The following is a 19,096-nucleotide window of genomic DNA, read 5'->3' as shown; positions in this document are numbered from 1 at the left end:
TTAACATTTTTAAATGCATGCTTTCCTGTGAAAACTCCTCAGTGTTTATAGACTTTGGACAGCATCATACAGATTTTATATTTCTGATATTGATATTACTAATTTTAGATAGTTTATATATTCATCAGTTACTCAGAGAAAGTAGACAAAAATAGATAAGTGATTTCAAAATATCAAAATATAGATTCATAAACAAATATTAGAAAGTAAAACATAGCTAGAATTACAGCTTTGAATTGGTTTAGCAGCCTGAAAATATTGATATATTTCATAGTGCTTGAAAATTACTGGAAATGAAGTGCTGTTTTCTTCAATTTTGCTGTCAATATGTGCTGCTAGAAGGGAAATTCTAGGTTTAAATAAACAGGACCAAACAAGAGTAACAGAAAAAATTTGAAATCTCAGCATAAGGGAGCTTGTTCTTTATGTGAATAGCAAACCAAAGTTTTTAAGTATTTGAGGATTTGTTAAATTATCAGCATTTGAGCTTTAAAGATTGTTTTCAGATGTAGATATTCATTCATGATGTAACTTTTCACCATATTAAAGTTGCTACTTTAAACTAACTTAAAATCTCTACGGAAGGAGCCACTAACGATCAGGATGTCTTTTGGAGAAGATCATTTTCAGGACATGGTCACGGATTTGTTTGGTCTTCACTCCGTAGACGATTGGGTTGAGAAAAGGTGGAACTAAAAGGTAAAGGCTCGATAAAAGGATATGAATGTATGGTGGTATGTGAGAACCAAATCTGTGTGTGAAGAAAGAGAAGAAGCCAAGGAGGTAGAACTGCAGGAAGACACAAATATGAGCGATGCAGGTATTAAAGGCTTTCAATCTTGCTTCCTTATGGCGTAGTTGAAAGACAGTGACAAAGATCTGAACATAGGACAAAGTGATAAAGCTGATGTCAAATCCTAAGATAGTGAAAGCAACAAACAGACCTAATATCTTGTTGATCCGTGTATCTTCAGTAGCCAGCTTCACAATGGCCATATGCTCACAGTAAGAGTGGGAGACGACTGTGGTTCGGTAGAATTTAAGATGATATTTGATAAGCACTATGCATGGTGCTACAAGAACAACAGCCCTGAGTATCACACCAATTCCAATGTGAGTCAGGAGTTTTTGAGAGAAGATCCTGGCATGTCTCAAGGGATTACAGATGGCCACATAGCGATCTAGGGCCATGGCCAGTAAAACACCTGATTCGGTTGCCTGGAATGAGTGAATAAGCCACATTTGTAGAAGACACGCATCAAAGGAAATCTCAGTCAAATGAAACCAAAAGATGCCTAACATTTTGGGGAGAATACATGTGCTAAGTGCAATGTCTGTGGCCCCCAACATGGCCAGAAAAATGTACATTGGACTATGAAGGCTATTTTCATATTTGATTATCACTAAAATTAATGTATTCCCAATCACTGCCATAAGGTACATGAAACAGAATGGAATTCCAATCCAACACTGCACTGACTGCAGGCCAGGAATCCCCACGAGTGTTAGTACAGAGGGCATGAAGACTGAGCCATTGGGTCTGAGCATGGTGATCTGAGTGGTAGAATCAAGAAGTGCCACTTCTATGTCATCTTTTAATTCCTGTTAAAACTGCAAAATTAAAAATTAGAATGAGTTATTTTGCCAAAATATACTTTAGTTAGATTAGGAGGATACCATCTTACTTTCTCTGCCCAGTGACTCCTCTCTAATTTTCCATCTCTTTTCTTAAAGTCTTTAAGTAACCAATCATCAGATTCTATGTTTCTGCATGCTTTTAATTTTTTCAGTGAGAAAAATTAAGTGGACTGTATGGCTTCTTTCTGGTCCATGACTACTGAAAGAAATTCCCCTTAGCTTGTGCTTTTGTGCATGCTAATCATCAGAGCTTTCTTTCTTTTTTGGTCACCTACCAATTGGAATTGAGGGCAAAATTCATCTAATTCAAAGTAATGAATTTGAAGACTAGACTGTACCTAGCTCCAGCATGAAGGATCTATAGTAGTGGTAAATCATTCTGTTTGGTCATAATCAGAAAGCAAGTTTGATTAGAATATTTTTCAGTTTTGCAGCTCGCTATTTTTTTTTCCTCTTAAATTGGTTTCTTCTTGGCCAGATCTCTCTGAAATACACTCTCTCCAAGTGCTTTAAACTAATTATTCAAACTTTCAGTGTTTTCTCCAAAATGAGCCACACGTCTTTACCTTCCTCTACTTAAGCGCTCAGAAAATATATCCATTACTTTTAAAAGTCATGGATGTTATCCCCTTATCCTTGGTAGTTCCTTTAAGATTTGTTCTCACTATGCCCTGCTATGTACATATCACTTGTATTCAATTTCAAGTGTCAACCTAAGTCTTCTGTTCTTCTCCCTCTTTACCAATAACCATTAGGTCTGAAAAGCTATTTTATTTTTCTTAATTATTTGCAATAACATAAGAACTTGTTTTAAATGTAATGTTTCCTTTACTTAGAGCCCTATGCATCTAATAGCCACTCAAAATACAATTTCTGTAGTTAACATTTTTCTTTTACACAATTGTATTTCATAGGACCAGATTCAGCTCCTTATTTGTCTCTGCCCTTCAGTAGTTACGTCATTCATACACTATTTGCTTTCAGGACCTCCTATAACTGACTTTGTCTTATCATTTTCCAAACTCTTTGAGGTTTTCCCAGGCTGCCAATTCCTTACTATTTCTTCTGTGAATACATGTATACTGATATGTGTGTGTTTAACCCAAGAAAAGCAAAATATAAATTTACTAATTAGTAAATATATTTTTGACTAATTGTAAAGCTCCTTGTTGGAACCATTAAAGCAAATATAAAACAAAGACTATGAGAAAGTCCTAAAACAACAGATTTGGAATAAGAAAAATCTCTGCTCATATTCTTTCCATCATCCTTCAAGTTGTCTCCGCTGATAAGCTTAGATTTTCTCACAGACAAAAAGATATATCTATTCTGCTGCTGCTGCTGCTGCTGCTAAGTCGCTTCAGTCGTGTCTGACTTTGTGCGACCCCATAGATGGCAACCCACCAGACTCTGCCGTCCCTGGGATTCTCCAGGCAAGAACACTAGAGAAGGTTGCCATTTCCTTCTCCAATGCATGGAAGTGAAAAGTGAAAGTGAATTCGCTCAGTCGTGTCCGACTCTTAGCGATCCCATGGACTGCAGCCTGCCAGGCTCCTCCGTCCATGAGATTACCTGAGGTCAATTGCAAGAGCAATAAGCAATATGTTGCTTATTTTTCTTAAAACTTATTCCTCTATGAACAAAGCTTTCCTTTTGGACACTCATGTTTAGCAATTCTTCTTGGAGTAAATACACAATATACCAAAGCAGATGTTTTTCAAATCAGAAATTAACATTTGAGACGTTTATTTCCTAATGATTTTATTAAATACATATTAATTAAGCATCCACTATAATCAAAGTATCATTTACACCAACTATAGAACAAATATCAATGTATTTATCATATAACTATGAAGTACTTACATTGTGCTGAGTGCTTGAAACTCAAAAAGTAGTGTCAAACATTGTTAAATAAGTATCATATTATTTTTTAAGTTTGTAAATTTTTAATTTTTTAAAATTTCCTCTGACTATTATATTGGCATCATTACCCTATTTTATTAATGAAAAGCTAAGACTTATTAATCTATAAATAAATATTTGTTGTTGTTCAGTCGCTAAGTCATGACTGACTCTTTTGCTACCCCATGAACTGTAGCCCTCCTCTGTCCATGGGATTTCCCAGGAAAGTTGCCATGGAGTGGGTTTCCATTTCCTCCTTCAGGGGATCTTCCAACCCAGGAATTGAACCCTCATCTCCTGCACTGAGAGACAGATTCTTTGCCAGTGAGCCACCAGGGAAGCCCATAAGTAAATGAACTTAGTTCTAAATTATATGGGATATTGATCTAGGCAAAAAAAAAAAAAAAGTAATTTGTGTCTTCTGAGAGTTTACAGCTATAATTCAGTAAATATTAGGAGATACATTCAGAGTACAGCTAAATCAGGATAAATTGTATTAAAATACACTAAATATTTCAATAAGATTGTTCCTCTCAGGATCTGAAAGAAGACAACTCTTAAGTTAGCTTCTTAATTTACCAAATAGTTTTACAATATACATTATAGTATATGTTTATTAGATGCTACTTGTCTGGCATAGGACCCCACTTGGAACATCATGGTATCCATATACTTGCTAACAGTCTCTATGGTTTGACTCAAAATTACAGGCTACTCTCTTTAACCAGAATATTTGAGAGATTTAACGTGGCTGTATAAGGAATACTTGACCCAGAGAATCCATAAAACATGGAAGCCATAGCTCTAGGTAAGTTAATATTGTGAATAATTGCAGAAAGGAAAGTGAGCAAAAGAGAAGAGAACAGTAAACAAATGAGCAGATACAGAAATAGAAAAGTGTGCCTTCAATCTAAAAGACAATATCTCTTATGAAAAATGTAGTTACCTTTCCAGATGATAGTTTTAGATTCCTAATGAGAAAGAAAATTCTTGTTTTATAGAGAAGACAAATAATTTAAACATGAAATTATTTTCTCTGCCCTTTGACCTCTTCTCTCCCCCTAGATTGCATTGTTTATCTGTCTTAAGCGTCAGACCAAACTAGCCCATGGGCAGAAATACCTGCTTCATTAGAAAGAACAATACTTTCCTGACACCACAACTCCTTAAATGGTAACATTCCTTCTTAATCTTATAAGGGGTTGCAATGACCCACCATCTCGTTCTTGGAGACCTGGATTATATAAACTGTCAATAATACATCATTCAAAGTACAACTTTCTTTGCCCTAAAATTTATATAACTGTGCTTTCATTTCTAATAGGGGGAACAGTCCACAGATTTTTCTGAGATGTTGTTCCTGAATTATAATCTTAAATTTGGCCCAAATGAAATTTTAAACTTGCTTCTTAGATTAATTTTTTCATTGACTCTAACTTCATGAGTCCTAATGACAATTTTCTGGGGCAGTGTTTCCTAAGCATGGTACAATTACCAAGATATGTTGATGTTTAGTTGCTAAGTAGTATCTGACTCCTTGTGACCTCGTAGACTATGGCCCACTATGTTCCTCTATCTGCAGGATTTCCCAGGGAAGAATACTGGAGTGGGTTGCCATTTTCTTCTCCAGTGGGTCAGATCTTCCCAACCCAGAGTTTGAACCTAAGTCTCCTACATTGCAGGCGGAGTCTTTACCACTGAGCCACCAGGGGAGCCCACCAAGGCATAGGTCAGATAAATTTTTGTTTTGGGGTAGTTCTCTGCATTGTAGAGGTTTACAACATCCCCATTTCTTACACATTAGATGTCAGTAGCTCTTTCTCATCTTGGCACTCAAAAGGTATTTAGATGTCACCAAATAGCCCATAGATGTATAGGGAAAAGCACATCACCCTGGTTGCTAAACATTATTATACAGTTATACAGAAAAGGCCCTTTTCAATTAAAAAGAATGAATGATTATGTACCTTTAATCAAAATGGGCAGAATAAATTGCCTATGAAGGAGAATACTTTTTCAGTAAAAATTACTAGATAAAAGAGACTGAGATAGGCACAGTAAGAGAAAATAGTTTATACAAAAATCACAAGAGCATGTGATATATGGTGACATTGTCTCCATATAAATATTTTTCACATACAAATCATTTCATAACGAGAAATGATGGCTAAAAAAAGGAAATAATATCAAATGTAAAGTGTTTTGAACCAAATGATCTTATATTTTTTGTGGAAGGACACTTTTTTTGGAAGGTAAAGAATTCACTCTGTTGGCAGTTTGGCTAATGGCTTGTAAGATGTGGCAGCTAAGTGTAAAGAGACCCAGTCAGAATATTACTTGTGATAGTCCATACATTGCATTATGAAGTGTTATGGTATAGCAAAAGAATGACAAGGAATAAGAAGGAATTCTGACTTTATGTAGCAGAAATTAAGGAGAGATGAGGCTAAAGAAGCTTTTTCCTTGAGAATTTCAGCTATGAATGACAAAAGAAAAGCTGAAAGGAACTCTGTGTATACAAATGTAAGTAGATTTAGAAGACTGAGGAAAGGTATCTTAAGCTCTTGAAATTCATAAGCCAGGGTAGATATACCTGGATCATTCTTACAGCATAAAACATGAATTATTACTGTTACAACTCAAATTTTGAATCAGCTGAATTTCAAGATGTAAAAGATTTAAGGAATTCAGGGCTCTAACGCCACACTTTCTACGATCTCAGGAATCTTTCCTCTATAAACTCTCGGACATTCACCCACCCGTCTCTGTCTCAAGTCCTCATCAATATAGAGGACTGTTTGTTTCTAAGATAGCGTGCCACATTTCAGGACAGCTCCAAATGTCAAATAGATATTCTTTATAATGAGTCTTAAATGGCTTCCTTCTTAATTTCTTCTTAAAGTCCTAAATCTGCAATTCAATGATATATAATAGCCATGGGTTATGGCAGTTAATTGCCCAAGATCTGCAGTCAGCCAAGAGAGTTTAAAATCTGGATGCTGCTACTTACGTTTGCCTTCTCTGCACCGTTATAAAACTTTGATTTGTATCAATTTCTTTATTTCTAAAGCACTACTCAAAGATAGAAACTAATTACCATGTGACTTTGATTATTAATGACAAAATCCATCTAAATAGTTGGAAGGAAACATAAAATGTATTGATCTGTCAATAAATGCCAGTTATTAAACAATGCACATTTATATTCTCAAAAATAACTTGTGATATTTAATGAACACTTTATCTAAATAAGTGTTTCTACTGAATTACTTGAAGGACAGGTTTTTCCTCCATTTTTTCCAGTGTGAATGTGAAAGTGAAAGTCACTTAGTCGTGTCCGACTCTTTGTGACCCCATGGACTATACAGTTCATGGATTTCTCCAGGCTAGAATATTGGAGTGGGTAGCCTTTCCCTTCTCTAGGGGATCTTTCCAACCCAGAGATCGAACCCAGGTCTCCCGCATTGCAGATGTGTTCTTTACCAGCGGAGCCACAAGGGAAGCCCAAGAATACCGGAGTGCGTAACCTATCCCTTCTCCAGCGGATCTTCCCGACCCAAGAATTGAACCAGGATCTCCTGCATTGCAGGCAGATTCTTTACCAACTGAGCTATCAGGGAAGTAAACATGTATAATTTCCTGACCTTTTAACAAATAAGTTTTCCATTAATCTATCAACACAGATACCAATCTCTAAATATCCTTCTTTTTCAACTTCATTTTAAAATTTGTTACCAAGTGTGGCTAAGTGATTCAGATATGTTGTGAAAAGCATGAGACACACCTCTCTGGTGACTAAACACTCAGCTACTGTAAGATTGTATTACTTTTTTTTTTTTACATCCTGGAATTGGAGTGTATGACATATACATCTTTTTGAAACCAATCCTCCAATTTCCCACACTCAGTGCAGAATCTCAAACCCAAAGACTTACCAGGGATCATCTGTGGTAATACAAATAGAAACTAAAAAGTAGAAAATGTTCTGACATTTCAGATAGTGAAGAGTGAATGCTTTATACTATAGGATGCACCTGGGGATTGGTTTTCACAAATCCCTGGTGAGCTTTCAGGTTCACTGGAGACAGGAATGAAAAAGAAGGCACATTCAGAGGATATAAGATTTGTCTCTAATAGCTGGTTGTGCCTCTAAAAAGTTCTCAAACTTTGGTTTCACTTTAGGACTGGGAACCAAAATGAACCTCCCTCTAAAAATTCCTAAGAGGATAGTGCCTCAAGACAGCACAAAACAAGTCAGTGATATTTATTTACAAAAATAATGAAACAATAAAGGTAAAACAAACATCTTGAAATGTTCAAAATAACCATCCAAGACATGCTGACAGAGAAGTAAATATATATATATATATATATATTTGTAATCTAATTTTAGTCAGAGAAGCACTGACTTCTTGTTTAGTCCCCCAACTGGGGCGGACCTGGGAACATTCACCTCAGAGCCTCAGCTAGCAGTCATTTTCTGAGCTTTGTCTATGTAAAATTTGGGACACAAATCAATACCATATCCAAACCAGCTCTCACCAAATTAGCCCAGTTATGTTCAGAATTGATACGAAAGGATGGTATATATTTTAAAAAATTTTAGTGTCTAAAACTGATGTCAGTTTCCACATGAGAGTTATTTATTTGGTTGAAAGAAAGGTTTGTGCCTCACAATAGTGTTTTTTAAGTTTCAGTATCAAGAAGAGAAAGGAATAAACTTTGATTCACTGAAAAGAATAAAAGAGAGTGGATTACCAGATGACCGTACTTGAAGTCACACTGGTTTTGTCCTATATCATTGGGTTAGGCACTATTTATTAGTCGTATTCCTTTTGAATTAAAAGACTCTCTGACTTCATCCTCTATTAAACTGCCATAAAATTATCATCATCCTAGAAAAAGCAATGGGCTTCCCTGGCAGCTCAGACTGTAAACAATCTGCCTGCAAAGCAGGAGACCTGATTTTGATCCTTGGGTCTGGAAGATTCCCTGGAGAAGGGAATGGCAACCCACTCCAGTATTCTGGCCTGGAGAATTCCATGGACAGAGGAACCTGGTGGGCTACAGTTCATGGGGCCGCAGTCAGTCACGATTGAGCAACTTTCACTTTCAGAAAAAGCACTGGTATAGGATTGTGAGCAGATATACAGGTAACCAGCTCAGCCTGGATCAGATTGTGTGTGTGCCTTTGCCACTGGGCACTCAGTGATTCACATGAGCAGACTGGAATCAGCTATAGCTGAGAATCTGCACCAGAAAAAATAAAACACAAAACCAGTACCTATCAGGGTGCCAATAGCCCACTGAAGTGACAGGTGAACCCATGATTAAATGAAATATTTTCAGGAAAATCAAGAATTACTGCTTTTCAGATAGTACATGAAGTAGATGGAGTTGAGGACCACAGAGTCTGAAGTGTATGCACTACTCTTTATATATATTGCAACGGCTAATATAGACCTATTGAATGACTCCCAATATACTTTTAGAAAATATGCAAAAACTGTTTGAACCTGAAGCCATCAAAGTGCTGTAGAATGTTAGAGGCATATATATTCTTATATATTACTTAGTTAAAATCTGTTAGAACAGTGGGGGAAAATATGTTTTCTAAGTGATGTGATTTTTTTTTTTTGTTTTGTTGACACATGTATTATAGTTCCTTTGAATTCTGAATATCAATAAGAAAATTTCCAAAGCATTTTTAATAGAAATGTATGCCTTTGTGAAACAAAGCAGATTTTCAGAAAAGGCACTTATTTCCCAATTAAAAAAAAAATAGAGAAAACAATTTAAAATCATAACCAGTTAGAAATTGAAATCAAGTAGCTTTACTACAGATGGCTAATAAAACTCATCAAATAAGAAGAAACATGATTAAATGAAATGTGAAAAATAAAAATAAAAATGAGAAGGGTCTGAACATGCCTATAGTTTTTGTAGAATTGTCTGAATGAAGATGGTGATCCTTACCATTCAGAGAGAGAAGGATCATGAAAAAGCTTATTTGGCCAGATATCTGCTTACTGCAAGAGCATATTCAGCTACAACATACAATAGAATATCATTTAAGCATAAAGGTAAATGACATGCTTACTTATGTTCAATCCAAAAAAACCTTGAGAACATTATTCTAAGTGTTCTCTTAGTTCATTATTCTTTCTTTCTTATCTTTAACTATCTTACTAAGAACTGTACATTAATTGATAGGTAGACATCTTTCTTATCTTCATTTCTTATCTTATCTCATTCATTATTCTTTCTTTCTAAGAAGAAAGCCAGACGTACAAAGCCAAATATTGTTTCATTCCACTTATATGAGATGTTCAAGGTAGTGAAAGCACAGACACAGAAAGTCAATGAATGGTTGCCCTGTAATGGGGCAGGAGAATGAGAAGTACCTGCTAAGGGGAGTGGAATATCTTTATTAGGATGGTGAAAATGTTCTGGAATTTGATAGTAGTGTTGGTTGTGCAATTTTTTTTAACATATCAAAAACCAGAGACTTGTACTCTTTAAAGGGTGAGTTACATGGTATGTGAATTGCATCTCAATGAATTAAAAAAAAAAAAAATTTGAGTCAGTATGTTATAGAAAGAACATACTAGAAAAATTACTAGATGCATATTTTTAAATTTAGGATATGCCAAATAAATGTGGTGACATGAATTGATCATCAAAAAGGCAGCTAAGCTCAAATGTAATTGTTAAATATTCATTCAGGGGAGAAAGGTTATATGGGAATTCTGACTTTTTACCTATTTTTTTGGTAAAACTTAAACTGCTCTAAAAATAAAGTGTAGAAATTAAAGATAATTTAAGAGTAGGAATAATTATTCTACAACTATGAAAATATTATCTTATTAAATTATTTGTGTTTGATACACCTCTTCTTCCACATGTTTTTTAGTGCATGCCTGCTTAGTCATTCAGTCACGTCCAGCTCTTTGCAACCCCTTGGACTGTAGACTGCCTAGCTCATCTGTCTGTGGAATTTTCCAGGAAATAATACTGGAGTGGGTCGATATTTCCCACTCCAGGGAATCTCCCTGACTTGGGATTGAACCTGCATCTCTTGTGTCTCCTGCACTCACAGGGGAATTCTTTACCATTGTGCCACCTGAAAAGACTTTGTCTTCTTTAGGAAATCATGCAGATTATCCTATTGTGAAAGTAAATTCTCATTATGAAAGTTGCGGTAGAATTTTTGTGCATTCATTTTCTAAATCCTCAGCAATATGTATTTGTTCATATTTAAAATGTTTAATATATGTGTAGGTCAGGAGTATACATATAAATTACGCATGAGATCTATATGAAAAAAGAAGTTACATACAGAGCAAATGTTGTGATACATGCTATGAGAGCTATTGGAAAGGATAGAGACAGAAAGGAAAATGGTCTAAATTCCTTAAAGGAAATGTCTAAGTTCCAAAAGCAGGAGAGCACTCAGCACATAAAAAAAACTACACATATTGATATACATAATCAGGAATAAGACACAGATTCATCAAGAAATTTCTGTTGAAAAATCCACAGCATTTGGATGAAAAATGCCAGCAAGTAAAAGATGAAAAACATATTATTTGCTTCTTCATAGGCTCTTATGTAAGGTTTAAAAAAAAGAATAAGATGATCCCTTGGAGGAGGAAATGGCTACCCAATCCTATATGCTTGCCTGGAGAATTTCATGGACAGAGGGAGCTAGTAGACCACAATTTAGGGGGTTTCAAAGAGTCAGACACAACTAAACACACTCACACACACAATAGAGAGAAGGTAATTTATTTGAGAATTTATTTTAGAAATAATTACTGAGACCTGTCATTTTATAGAACTGAGGACAACAGCAAAAGCACATGATGTTTCTGCCTTGGTTGAGTGAGTAAATAATGGTAACCATTTCTAAATTGAGAATATTTTTCAAAAGTACTTGATAAAAATACAATTTATCCTGATGTGCAATATTTTTCAAGAATAGTACAATAAACTACCTTATAAAATTTACCCAAGGTCAGAAATGATTTTTCACTTTCCCCCATTTTGCTTTATTACTCAACAAATGACTAGATAGATGGATTGATAGGTAGATAATTAGATAGATTATTTTTCTGAAGTGTTTTTATTAGATATATATTATTCCTTTACACCTAACAATTTTGTTATATATTTCCCTGGGAAAAAGGTTATCTATTGCATAGCTATAGTAGTATTGCCAATATTGGGACATTTAGTACTAAAGACATATTACAGCCTAAGTAGTAGTCCATATTCCAAATTTGAAAATAGTTCAAAGACTTCTATATCTTTATTTTCTTGCCCTAAATCCAATTCAGATACACAGTGCATTTAATATTCATGTCCTTTTAGACTTCTTTAACCTATAGCAATTTCTCTGACTTGATACATTTTCTCTTTTGTTTTGTTTCATTTCTGAGAATTCATTAACTTAATATTTTAAAACTTTGTGTTGAAGTCTAATGTATGCATAAAAATATGTTGCACAGCTTAAATAATTTTTCACAAAGTAGGCATAAATATGTAACAACCCAACTGAAGAAGAGAATACATTACTTGCACCTAGAAGCCCCTTTCTGAATTGTTCATTATATCACCATTTCTGCGAGTAAAGGGAAAGATGTATGCTCACAATTTCCCTCTTTTATGATTCTTACTCTCATTACAGAGGTAGAGTTCATAATCCTATTAACAGACAATTGACATGTGCTAATAGGATCCTAAAACCAGCTAACATGCTGGCAGATTAAAAACACCAACAAATATAGCAAACAGAAAACTCAAGAATCTCAACTAGCATGTTGTTTTATTATGTTGTGAAATACTGTTACCATTCACAAAAAGTAAAACAGCAAAGTATTATTCATGGTAAATTTTACAAACGGAACATTTTTACCATTTGGATACGGATCTGCTTTGTCTTTGCACCATAGACAAATGGATTGAGAAATGGAGGGACCAGCAAGTAAATGCTAGAAATGAGAATATGGATAAAAGTGGGGATGTGAGAACCAAACCTATGTGCAAAGAAAGAGAAGAAGGCAAGGAGGTAGAACTGGAGGAAGACACAGATGTGAGCAATACAAGTGTTGAATGCTTTCAACCTAGCCTCCCTCTGGGGCAAACGAAAAACTGTGATAAATATCTGTATATAGGACAATGTAATGAAAGAGAGATCAAACACAGCAATGTTGAAAGCCACAAATAAACCATAGATTTTGTTGACCCGGATATTTCCTGTAGCCAGTTTCACAATGGCCATATGCTCACAGTAGGAGTGGGAGATGACTGTTTTGTAGTAAAATTGCAATCGGAATTTTATCAGTACTAGGCAAGGGGCTACAAGAAGGGCAGCCCTGAGTGTTACTGCACTTGCTATTTGAGAAATGAGGTGGGGAGTGAAGACGGCAGCATGTCTGAGTGGATAACAGATGGCTACATAGCGGTCCAGGGCCATGGCCAGCAAGATGCCTGACTCTATGCCCTGAAATGTGTGAATGAGCCACATTTGAAGCAAGCAGGAGTCAAAATATATCTCTGGTATGTGAAACCAGAAGATTCCAAGCATCTTGGGCACAACACTGGTAAGAAGTGCCATATCAGTTACTGCTAGCATGCCTAGGAAAATGTACATGGGCTCATGGAGGCTGGGTTCTGATTTGATGATGATCAGAAGCAAAGAATTTCCGATTATAGCAATGAGATACATAATACAGAATGGAATCCCAATCCAACACTGCACAGACTCTAGGCCTGGGATCCCTATTAGTGTCAACACAGAAGGCATGAAGACTGTGATGTTGGAAATGTACATAGTGTCCTAGGGTCTCCTGATGCAAACAAAGGAATATCTCAGTCAGTGCTGCTTCTTCTTTTAATTCCTATTTTCATCCAAAGTCACAATATTGAATGCATGATTTTTGCTAGAACACTAAGATCATGTCATCCACCTCATTCAAATATAGGAGGTAAAAGAAAGATCCATAATGATACATCATTTTTTAAAGACAGACATCCGCAAGCCCTAAAAATGTGATTTGCCACAGCATTAGATAGAACCAGTCAAATTCCCGAGTAAGGGGATCAACTACTGACTCGTCCGTTATTTCACTTCAGACCTGTGGACAAAAATAATATGTTGTTTATTTTGCTGGCAGTTACATTTTAGGCAGAGGGTGATAATTTGCTCCATATTCCACATTCTAATTTCTGCTTTAGTACTCTGTTATTGTCTCTTGTTTCTCAGTCTAAAACAGTCAGTTTGGACTGGCAAAAACTCAGACTTGACCACTATTAGTGCAGAATGCTATCCACAAAAGAGGATAGACCTAGATAAGCTTGTCACCTGAAACAAAAATATATTTGTTTATGTAGTGATCTATATTACATATCTCTATTGAAGACTAGATATCTTTCAGAAGAATGTGAAGGAAGAGTTTTAGAAAAGATCACTCAAATCCAAAGTTTCTTGCCCCCTTTTTACATTTCTGGTAAAATTGCATTAGATTTGCCTATAATTCCAACAGTTGAAATAACTAAGTTTTTGTGTTTAAAAATGAATAAATTACATTACTGAATACACATCCAAAATAAGTAGAGTGGAAGGACCTTTAGGAACAAGAAACTCAGAGTAGCAACTGAATAGAGAGATAAGAGGACTCATTCTTAATGGTCTAAGGATAAAAGAACCTGGGTAAATGTAAATTTAATAGAGTCTTCTCTTTTGAGTTTAAACCTTTCAGAGCTGTCATTAGCATGAGATTTGACTAATTTAAGCTCATTGATTTTTCATTAAAAATAGATAGTCTGAAACACTTGAGCCATTTTTTCTGAGCTCAGGTATACCTGTGGCGGATTCATGTTGATGTATGGCAAAACCAATATAATATTGTAAAGTAATTAGCCTCCAATTAAAATAAATAAATTTATATTTTAAAAAATTCAATAGGAAATAAAAGGATGAAAGGATATGCTCCTTAAAAGATGTCAAATATAGAACTACACACAGGAGACAGAAAGCTCACCTCAGGATTTCAGAAATGTTTAAGAAGAGAAATTTAGAACAAGTGAAAAAATGTAATCATTACTCAATTCACTGATAAATGATTCTTTTGAAAACTTTTTACCCATTATATCAAATTTGCTAACCTGATCGAAGAATCAGACATGACTGAGTGACTGAACTGAACTGAACTGAACCTGATCAAAATCATTCCCTGTTAATCACTGCATATTTTAAATCAAGAAATTATCAAACTGAACATTATAGAAATGTTTGTAAGTTTGTGAAAATAGGGTTAGGTTTGTTTCATTCTTTCATATACTCTCCAATAAAGTTGCTTCATGTAAGTAAACTCATGATCAGTTAACCCTACACTGAATGTCAACAAATGGGGCAGTAATGCAGGAAGCAGCTGTGGTTCCTGCTGCCAAACCACAAATGGAAGACTCAAGAGGTCATTCTAATGCTATAGCTTGTATCAGTTGACATATATTTATGATAGACTAGTCATTAAAATAAACAGTTGGATATCCATAGGTCTGCTCCCCAATGACTAATCATATATCAATCCATGCATACTTGACTCTAACAATAGTCAAGTTGTTCTTTCTAAAACATTTTCAGAATGAGAATGGAAATCCACAGTATTTAACTTTCTGAAGTAGGAGCAATATTTAAGCATGATCTGATAATTACAGATAGTGGAATGGCAGGTGGGAAGTACCTAATTGAGTGCAGAGTTGACTGGATGAAGTGATTACTATTGAAAAAGCTGACAATGAAACATTACAGATGTAAACTTGGGAACAGTGAGACTTACTTGCTAATTGTTCAGTGCCCATTCTGCTTTTAGAAGATATCTGAAAAGTATTTTCAGTTCTTCATATTGACACCTCTCAACATTTATAACATACTGACTCTGCTTATTCCTGTGTGATATGTGTTCTCAGTCCCTCTTCATTCTATTTGGACTCCCTGTAACAGACACAGTCAATGTCAGGAACGCGAATCCATTTGGTGCTGGGGCCGTCTGCGATGAGTAGCTATCTCTGGGACAGCCTTTCATGTTTTTTCTCTTGTCTCTGTAATAGTCATATTCCACCTTTTGTAAGTTTGTCTGAGATCATGTTTTCTGCATTCATTCTCTAATAAAACCAAAGGCAATATCTGTAATACTTGGAGGCATAGCATCAATTTATTCAGATTGAATTGAAGAAGAAAGCTGCTAAACATTAGTTTAACATTCTCTAATAAATGTGTTGAGAAAGAGGATTTATAAACATAAAATGAGGGGTTTATTAACCACCAGTTAAACCACAAGGGACCCACCAAATTTCAGTTATGTCCTCTTGGGTTCATCCACACATAATATCCCTGAAATTATTACTACAATTTACAGATATCTCCTTGCTCTTTTTTCTCTTGCATAAAATTCTAAATAAGAGATATTTATATACACCAGAGTTCATTTAATAAGCTGAGTTATTTCTCTGCCTTCCTTATTTCTCAAAGGAAAAAGCAAACATAAAGTCTAGTACTATTATAGACATGTTTCTTTGCCAATAAATTCTACTTAAGTAAATTACCTGGAATACTTCCTTTCAATCAGACAATTTGGGAAGAAAAATCTGTATCCATAATGTTCTTTTATTGTGCACTTATTTCCTGCAGTCTCACTCCTTTGATTTGTATTTTATTGAGACTATTTTTGTACATTCAGTATTTTTTTTTTTTGGTGAATTTCTCAGAGTGACCAGTTTTGGTGGACATTTCTAAATCCTACCAGTTGGAGTTCTGAGTAACTGGTTCACACATGACTATATTTTTTTCACCCCTCCATTTATACCTTCCCTTCTGTTGTTCATCTCTTCCTTCAAAAGAAGTTGTTATGTGTGTCAGATATATGAAGGAATCATTTCATGTTCTGTTAATGAAGAAAAGTATTTCTTCAAATTTTCGGAAATGCAGAGAGATGAATTAGTATAACTTTTATCATGTGTGCAAGTAATAAATTCTTAGAAAGTCTTATACATATGATACCTTTCTCTTTGACGTATTTTACCCAGTTTCTAGACTTTGTTATATGTAACTAACCTTTAGACATACTTGATGTAATTTGGATATGTTGGCAAATTTAGGACAAATCTTTTCTGTGGGCTGGAGGAAAGTACTGACAATGGATTTCAGGGTGAATGAGAGATAATGATGAAAAGTGAAAGATCTAATTCTCTTTGCAGAAATTCTTCTGTGAAGGAGAATGAAAACATCATACTGACTCATGTTGAATGGAACTGATTCAGAGATTTTACTGACATCTATATTTCTCTTCCTGATGGCTTTCCTGGTGGCTCAGAGGGTAAAGCGTCTGCCTGCAAGGCGGGAAACCTCGGTTCAATCCCTGGGTCGGGAAGATCCCTTGGAGAAGGAAATGGCAACCCACTCCAGTACTATCGCCTGAAGAATCCTGTGGACAGAGGAATCTGGTAGGCTACAGCCCACGGGGTTGCAAAGAGTCGGAAACAACTGAGCGATTTCACTTTCATACTTTTCTTCAGCCTATTTTTTATTTCCTAATTTACCATTTTGTGTCCCATATATTCTCTTTAATAATTATGCTTAAATTTTGGTAACTCCAAAAGTTCTTTCCTGGGTCCTGACATTCAAGCTATACAAATACAAGAGTTATTTTATCTACTCAAAAAAATTCTGTTATCTCCAATATGTCTTCTACTAGAACAATATTGCACACAATTTTTTTTTTCATTTTCTTCACTCTGTTCCCATTAGAGGCTAGCATATCTTATCCAGATTTCAGTTCATGCTGAATATTCTTTGAAAAACTGTCCCCAGTTAATTTTACTCCCAGAAGGATAACAGGTTTTTTTCTTTATTTTAATATTTGAAAATACATTCATGCCTGTCAATCCTTATGTTTGTTGGCTTTCACTTTCTTTCTTTGTTTCTTCTTTTTTCTTGTTTACTTTTTAAAAGAAATTCAATATTCTTTAATATAGAGTGCCATAAATTTTAACTTTTTTACCAAAATTGTAGGTATGTATTCATTATGAAGCATACATCAATCTTGCAAACTAGGCCCTCAGCAGAGTAAGACTTAAGACCTACTTTCTGTCTATTTCTTATTTTTAAAAAGCTAGTCATTGAGTGACTTGTATCTCCAAAATCTGCTAAAGTGCCAAAATCCATAAAATATGAAGTCATTATTAATCCCTATATTAAAAAATCAATTGAGTCTCAAAAACGATGCTGAGATAATTCAATGGAACATAGTCTTTTATATAAATAATGTTTAAACAACAGGGTAGTCATTTTAAAAAATTAATTTCTTTTTAACAAATAATAATAACTTGAAATTGATTATAAATCTAAATGTAAGATCTAAAATTATACAATTGCTAGGAGAAAACAGCATTTTTGTGATCACATTAGGCAAAGATTTCTTAGAAAGGACCAAAAAACATAAAACAAGAGTATAAACTGATTAATATTAGACTTCATGAAAATAAAAAATATTGGTTAACTTGCTATGAAAAGTGAAAGTGAAGTCACTCAGTCATGTCCAATTCTTTGCAATGCTATGGACAGTAGCCTACCATGCTTCTCTGTCCATGAGATTTTCCAGGCAAGAGTACTGGAGTGGGTTGACATGCCCTTCTCCAGGGGATCGTCCCAATCCAGGAATCAGACCCAGGTCTCCTGCATTGTGGGCAGATGTTTTACCCTCTGAGCCATCAGGGAAGCCCTAGCATGCTATAGAAAGAGTAAAATAAAACCAGAGACAGGGAGGCAATATTTGCAAAATACATGAATGTGAATATATTAGTCACTCAGTTGTGTCTGACTCTTTGTGACCCCGTGGACTATAGCCCATCAGGCTCCTCTGTCCAAGGAATTCTCCAGGCAAGAATACTGGAGTAGGGTGCCATTCCCTTCTCCAGGGGATCTTCCCAACCCAGGGATTGAACCTGCATCTTCTGCATTACAGGCATATTCTTTATCATATGAGCTACCAGGGAAGCAAAATACATAGATAGCCATTAACAAAAACAAACAAACAAAAAATCCAGGATATGCTCAAACATTCGCAACAATTAAAAAGATAAATTTATTGAAAATAGCTTTATTTAATAATTCTTCAAATTTTTTCCCCTCATGAGATGGTATTGTAATACAGAAGAGAGCATAGTGTAAAGTTACAATTATTATCACAATTGAAGAAGCCAGAGATAGAAAACTAACTAAAATACACATAAACCCAGAAATGCATCCTTACTAGATGGCTGTGCTGTGCTCAGTCATGTCCAAACCTTTGTGACTCCATGGACTATGGCTCACCAAGCTCCTCTGTCCATGGTATTTCCCAAACAAGAATACTGGGGTGGATTGCCATTTCCTTCTCCAGGGGATCTTTACCATCCAGGGATCAAATCAGTTCTCCTGCATTGGCAGGTGGATTCTTTATCACTGGGCCACCAGGGAAGCCCAGATATATTAAAATATTAAGAAATATTT

General features: G+C 35.2%; 2 protein-coding genes across 2 annotated transcripts; both read right to left on the bottom strand.

Annotated features, from left to right (window-relative positions):
• Positions 1-591: 591 nt before the first annotated feature.
• LOC138092169 (olfactory receptor 52A5-like) lies at positions 592-1,548 on the bottom strand. Its single transcript, XM_068988015.1, has one exon. It carries the CDS (start codon positions 1,546-1,548, stop codon positions 592-594), a length of 957 nt encoding a protein of 318 aa, XP_068844116.1.
• A 10,891-nt stretch (positions 1,549-12,439) lies between these two features.
• On the bottom strand, positions 12,440-13,378 carry LOC138092168 (olfactory receptor 52A1-like). Its single transcript, XM_068988014.1, has one exon. The coding sequence runs from the start codon at positions 13,376-13,378 to the stop codon at positions 12,440-12,442; it is 939 nt and encodes a 312-aa protein (XP_068844115.1).
• Between the last annotated feature and the right edge of the window lie 5,718 nt (positions 13,379-19,096).

Source organism: Capricornis sumatraensis, chromosome 16 (genome assembly GCF_032405125.1).
Source record: "Capricornis sumatraensis isolate serow.1 chromosome 16, serow.2, whole genome shotgun sequence".
In the NCBI taxonomy this organism is placed as follows: domain Eukaryota; kingdom Metazoa; phylum Chordata; class Mammalia; order Artiodactyla; family Bovidae; genus Capricornis; species Capricornis sumatraensis.
The sequence above is the reverse complement of the archived record's forward strand: the minus strand, read 5'-3'. Positions and strand labels throughout refer to the sequence as shown.

Bases quoted from the DNA above. Each gene is read 5' to 3' on its own strand.
- LOC138092169 (XM_068988015.1), bottom strand. From the start codon at position 1,548: ATGCTCAGACCCAATGGCTCAGTCTTCATGCCCTCTGTACTAACACTC.
- LOC138092168 (XM_068988014.1), bottom strand. From the start codon at position 13,378: ATGTACATTTCCAACATCACAGTCTTCATGCCTTCTGTGTTGACACTA.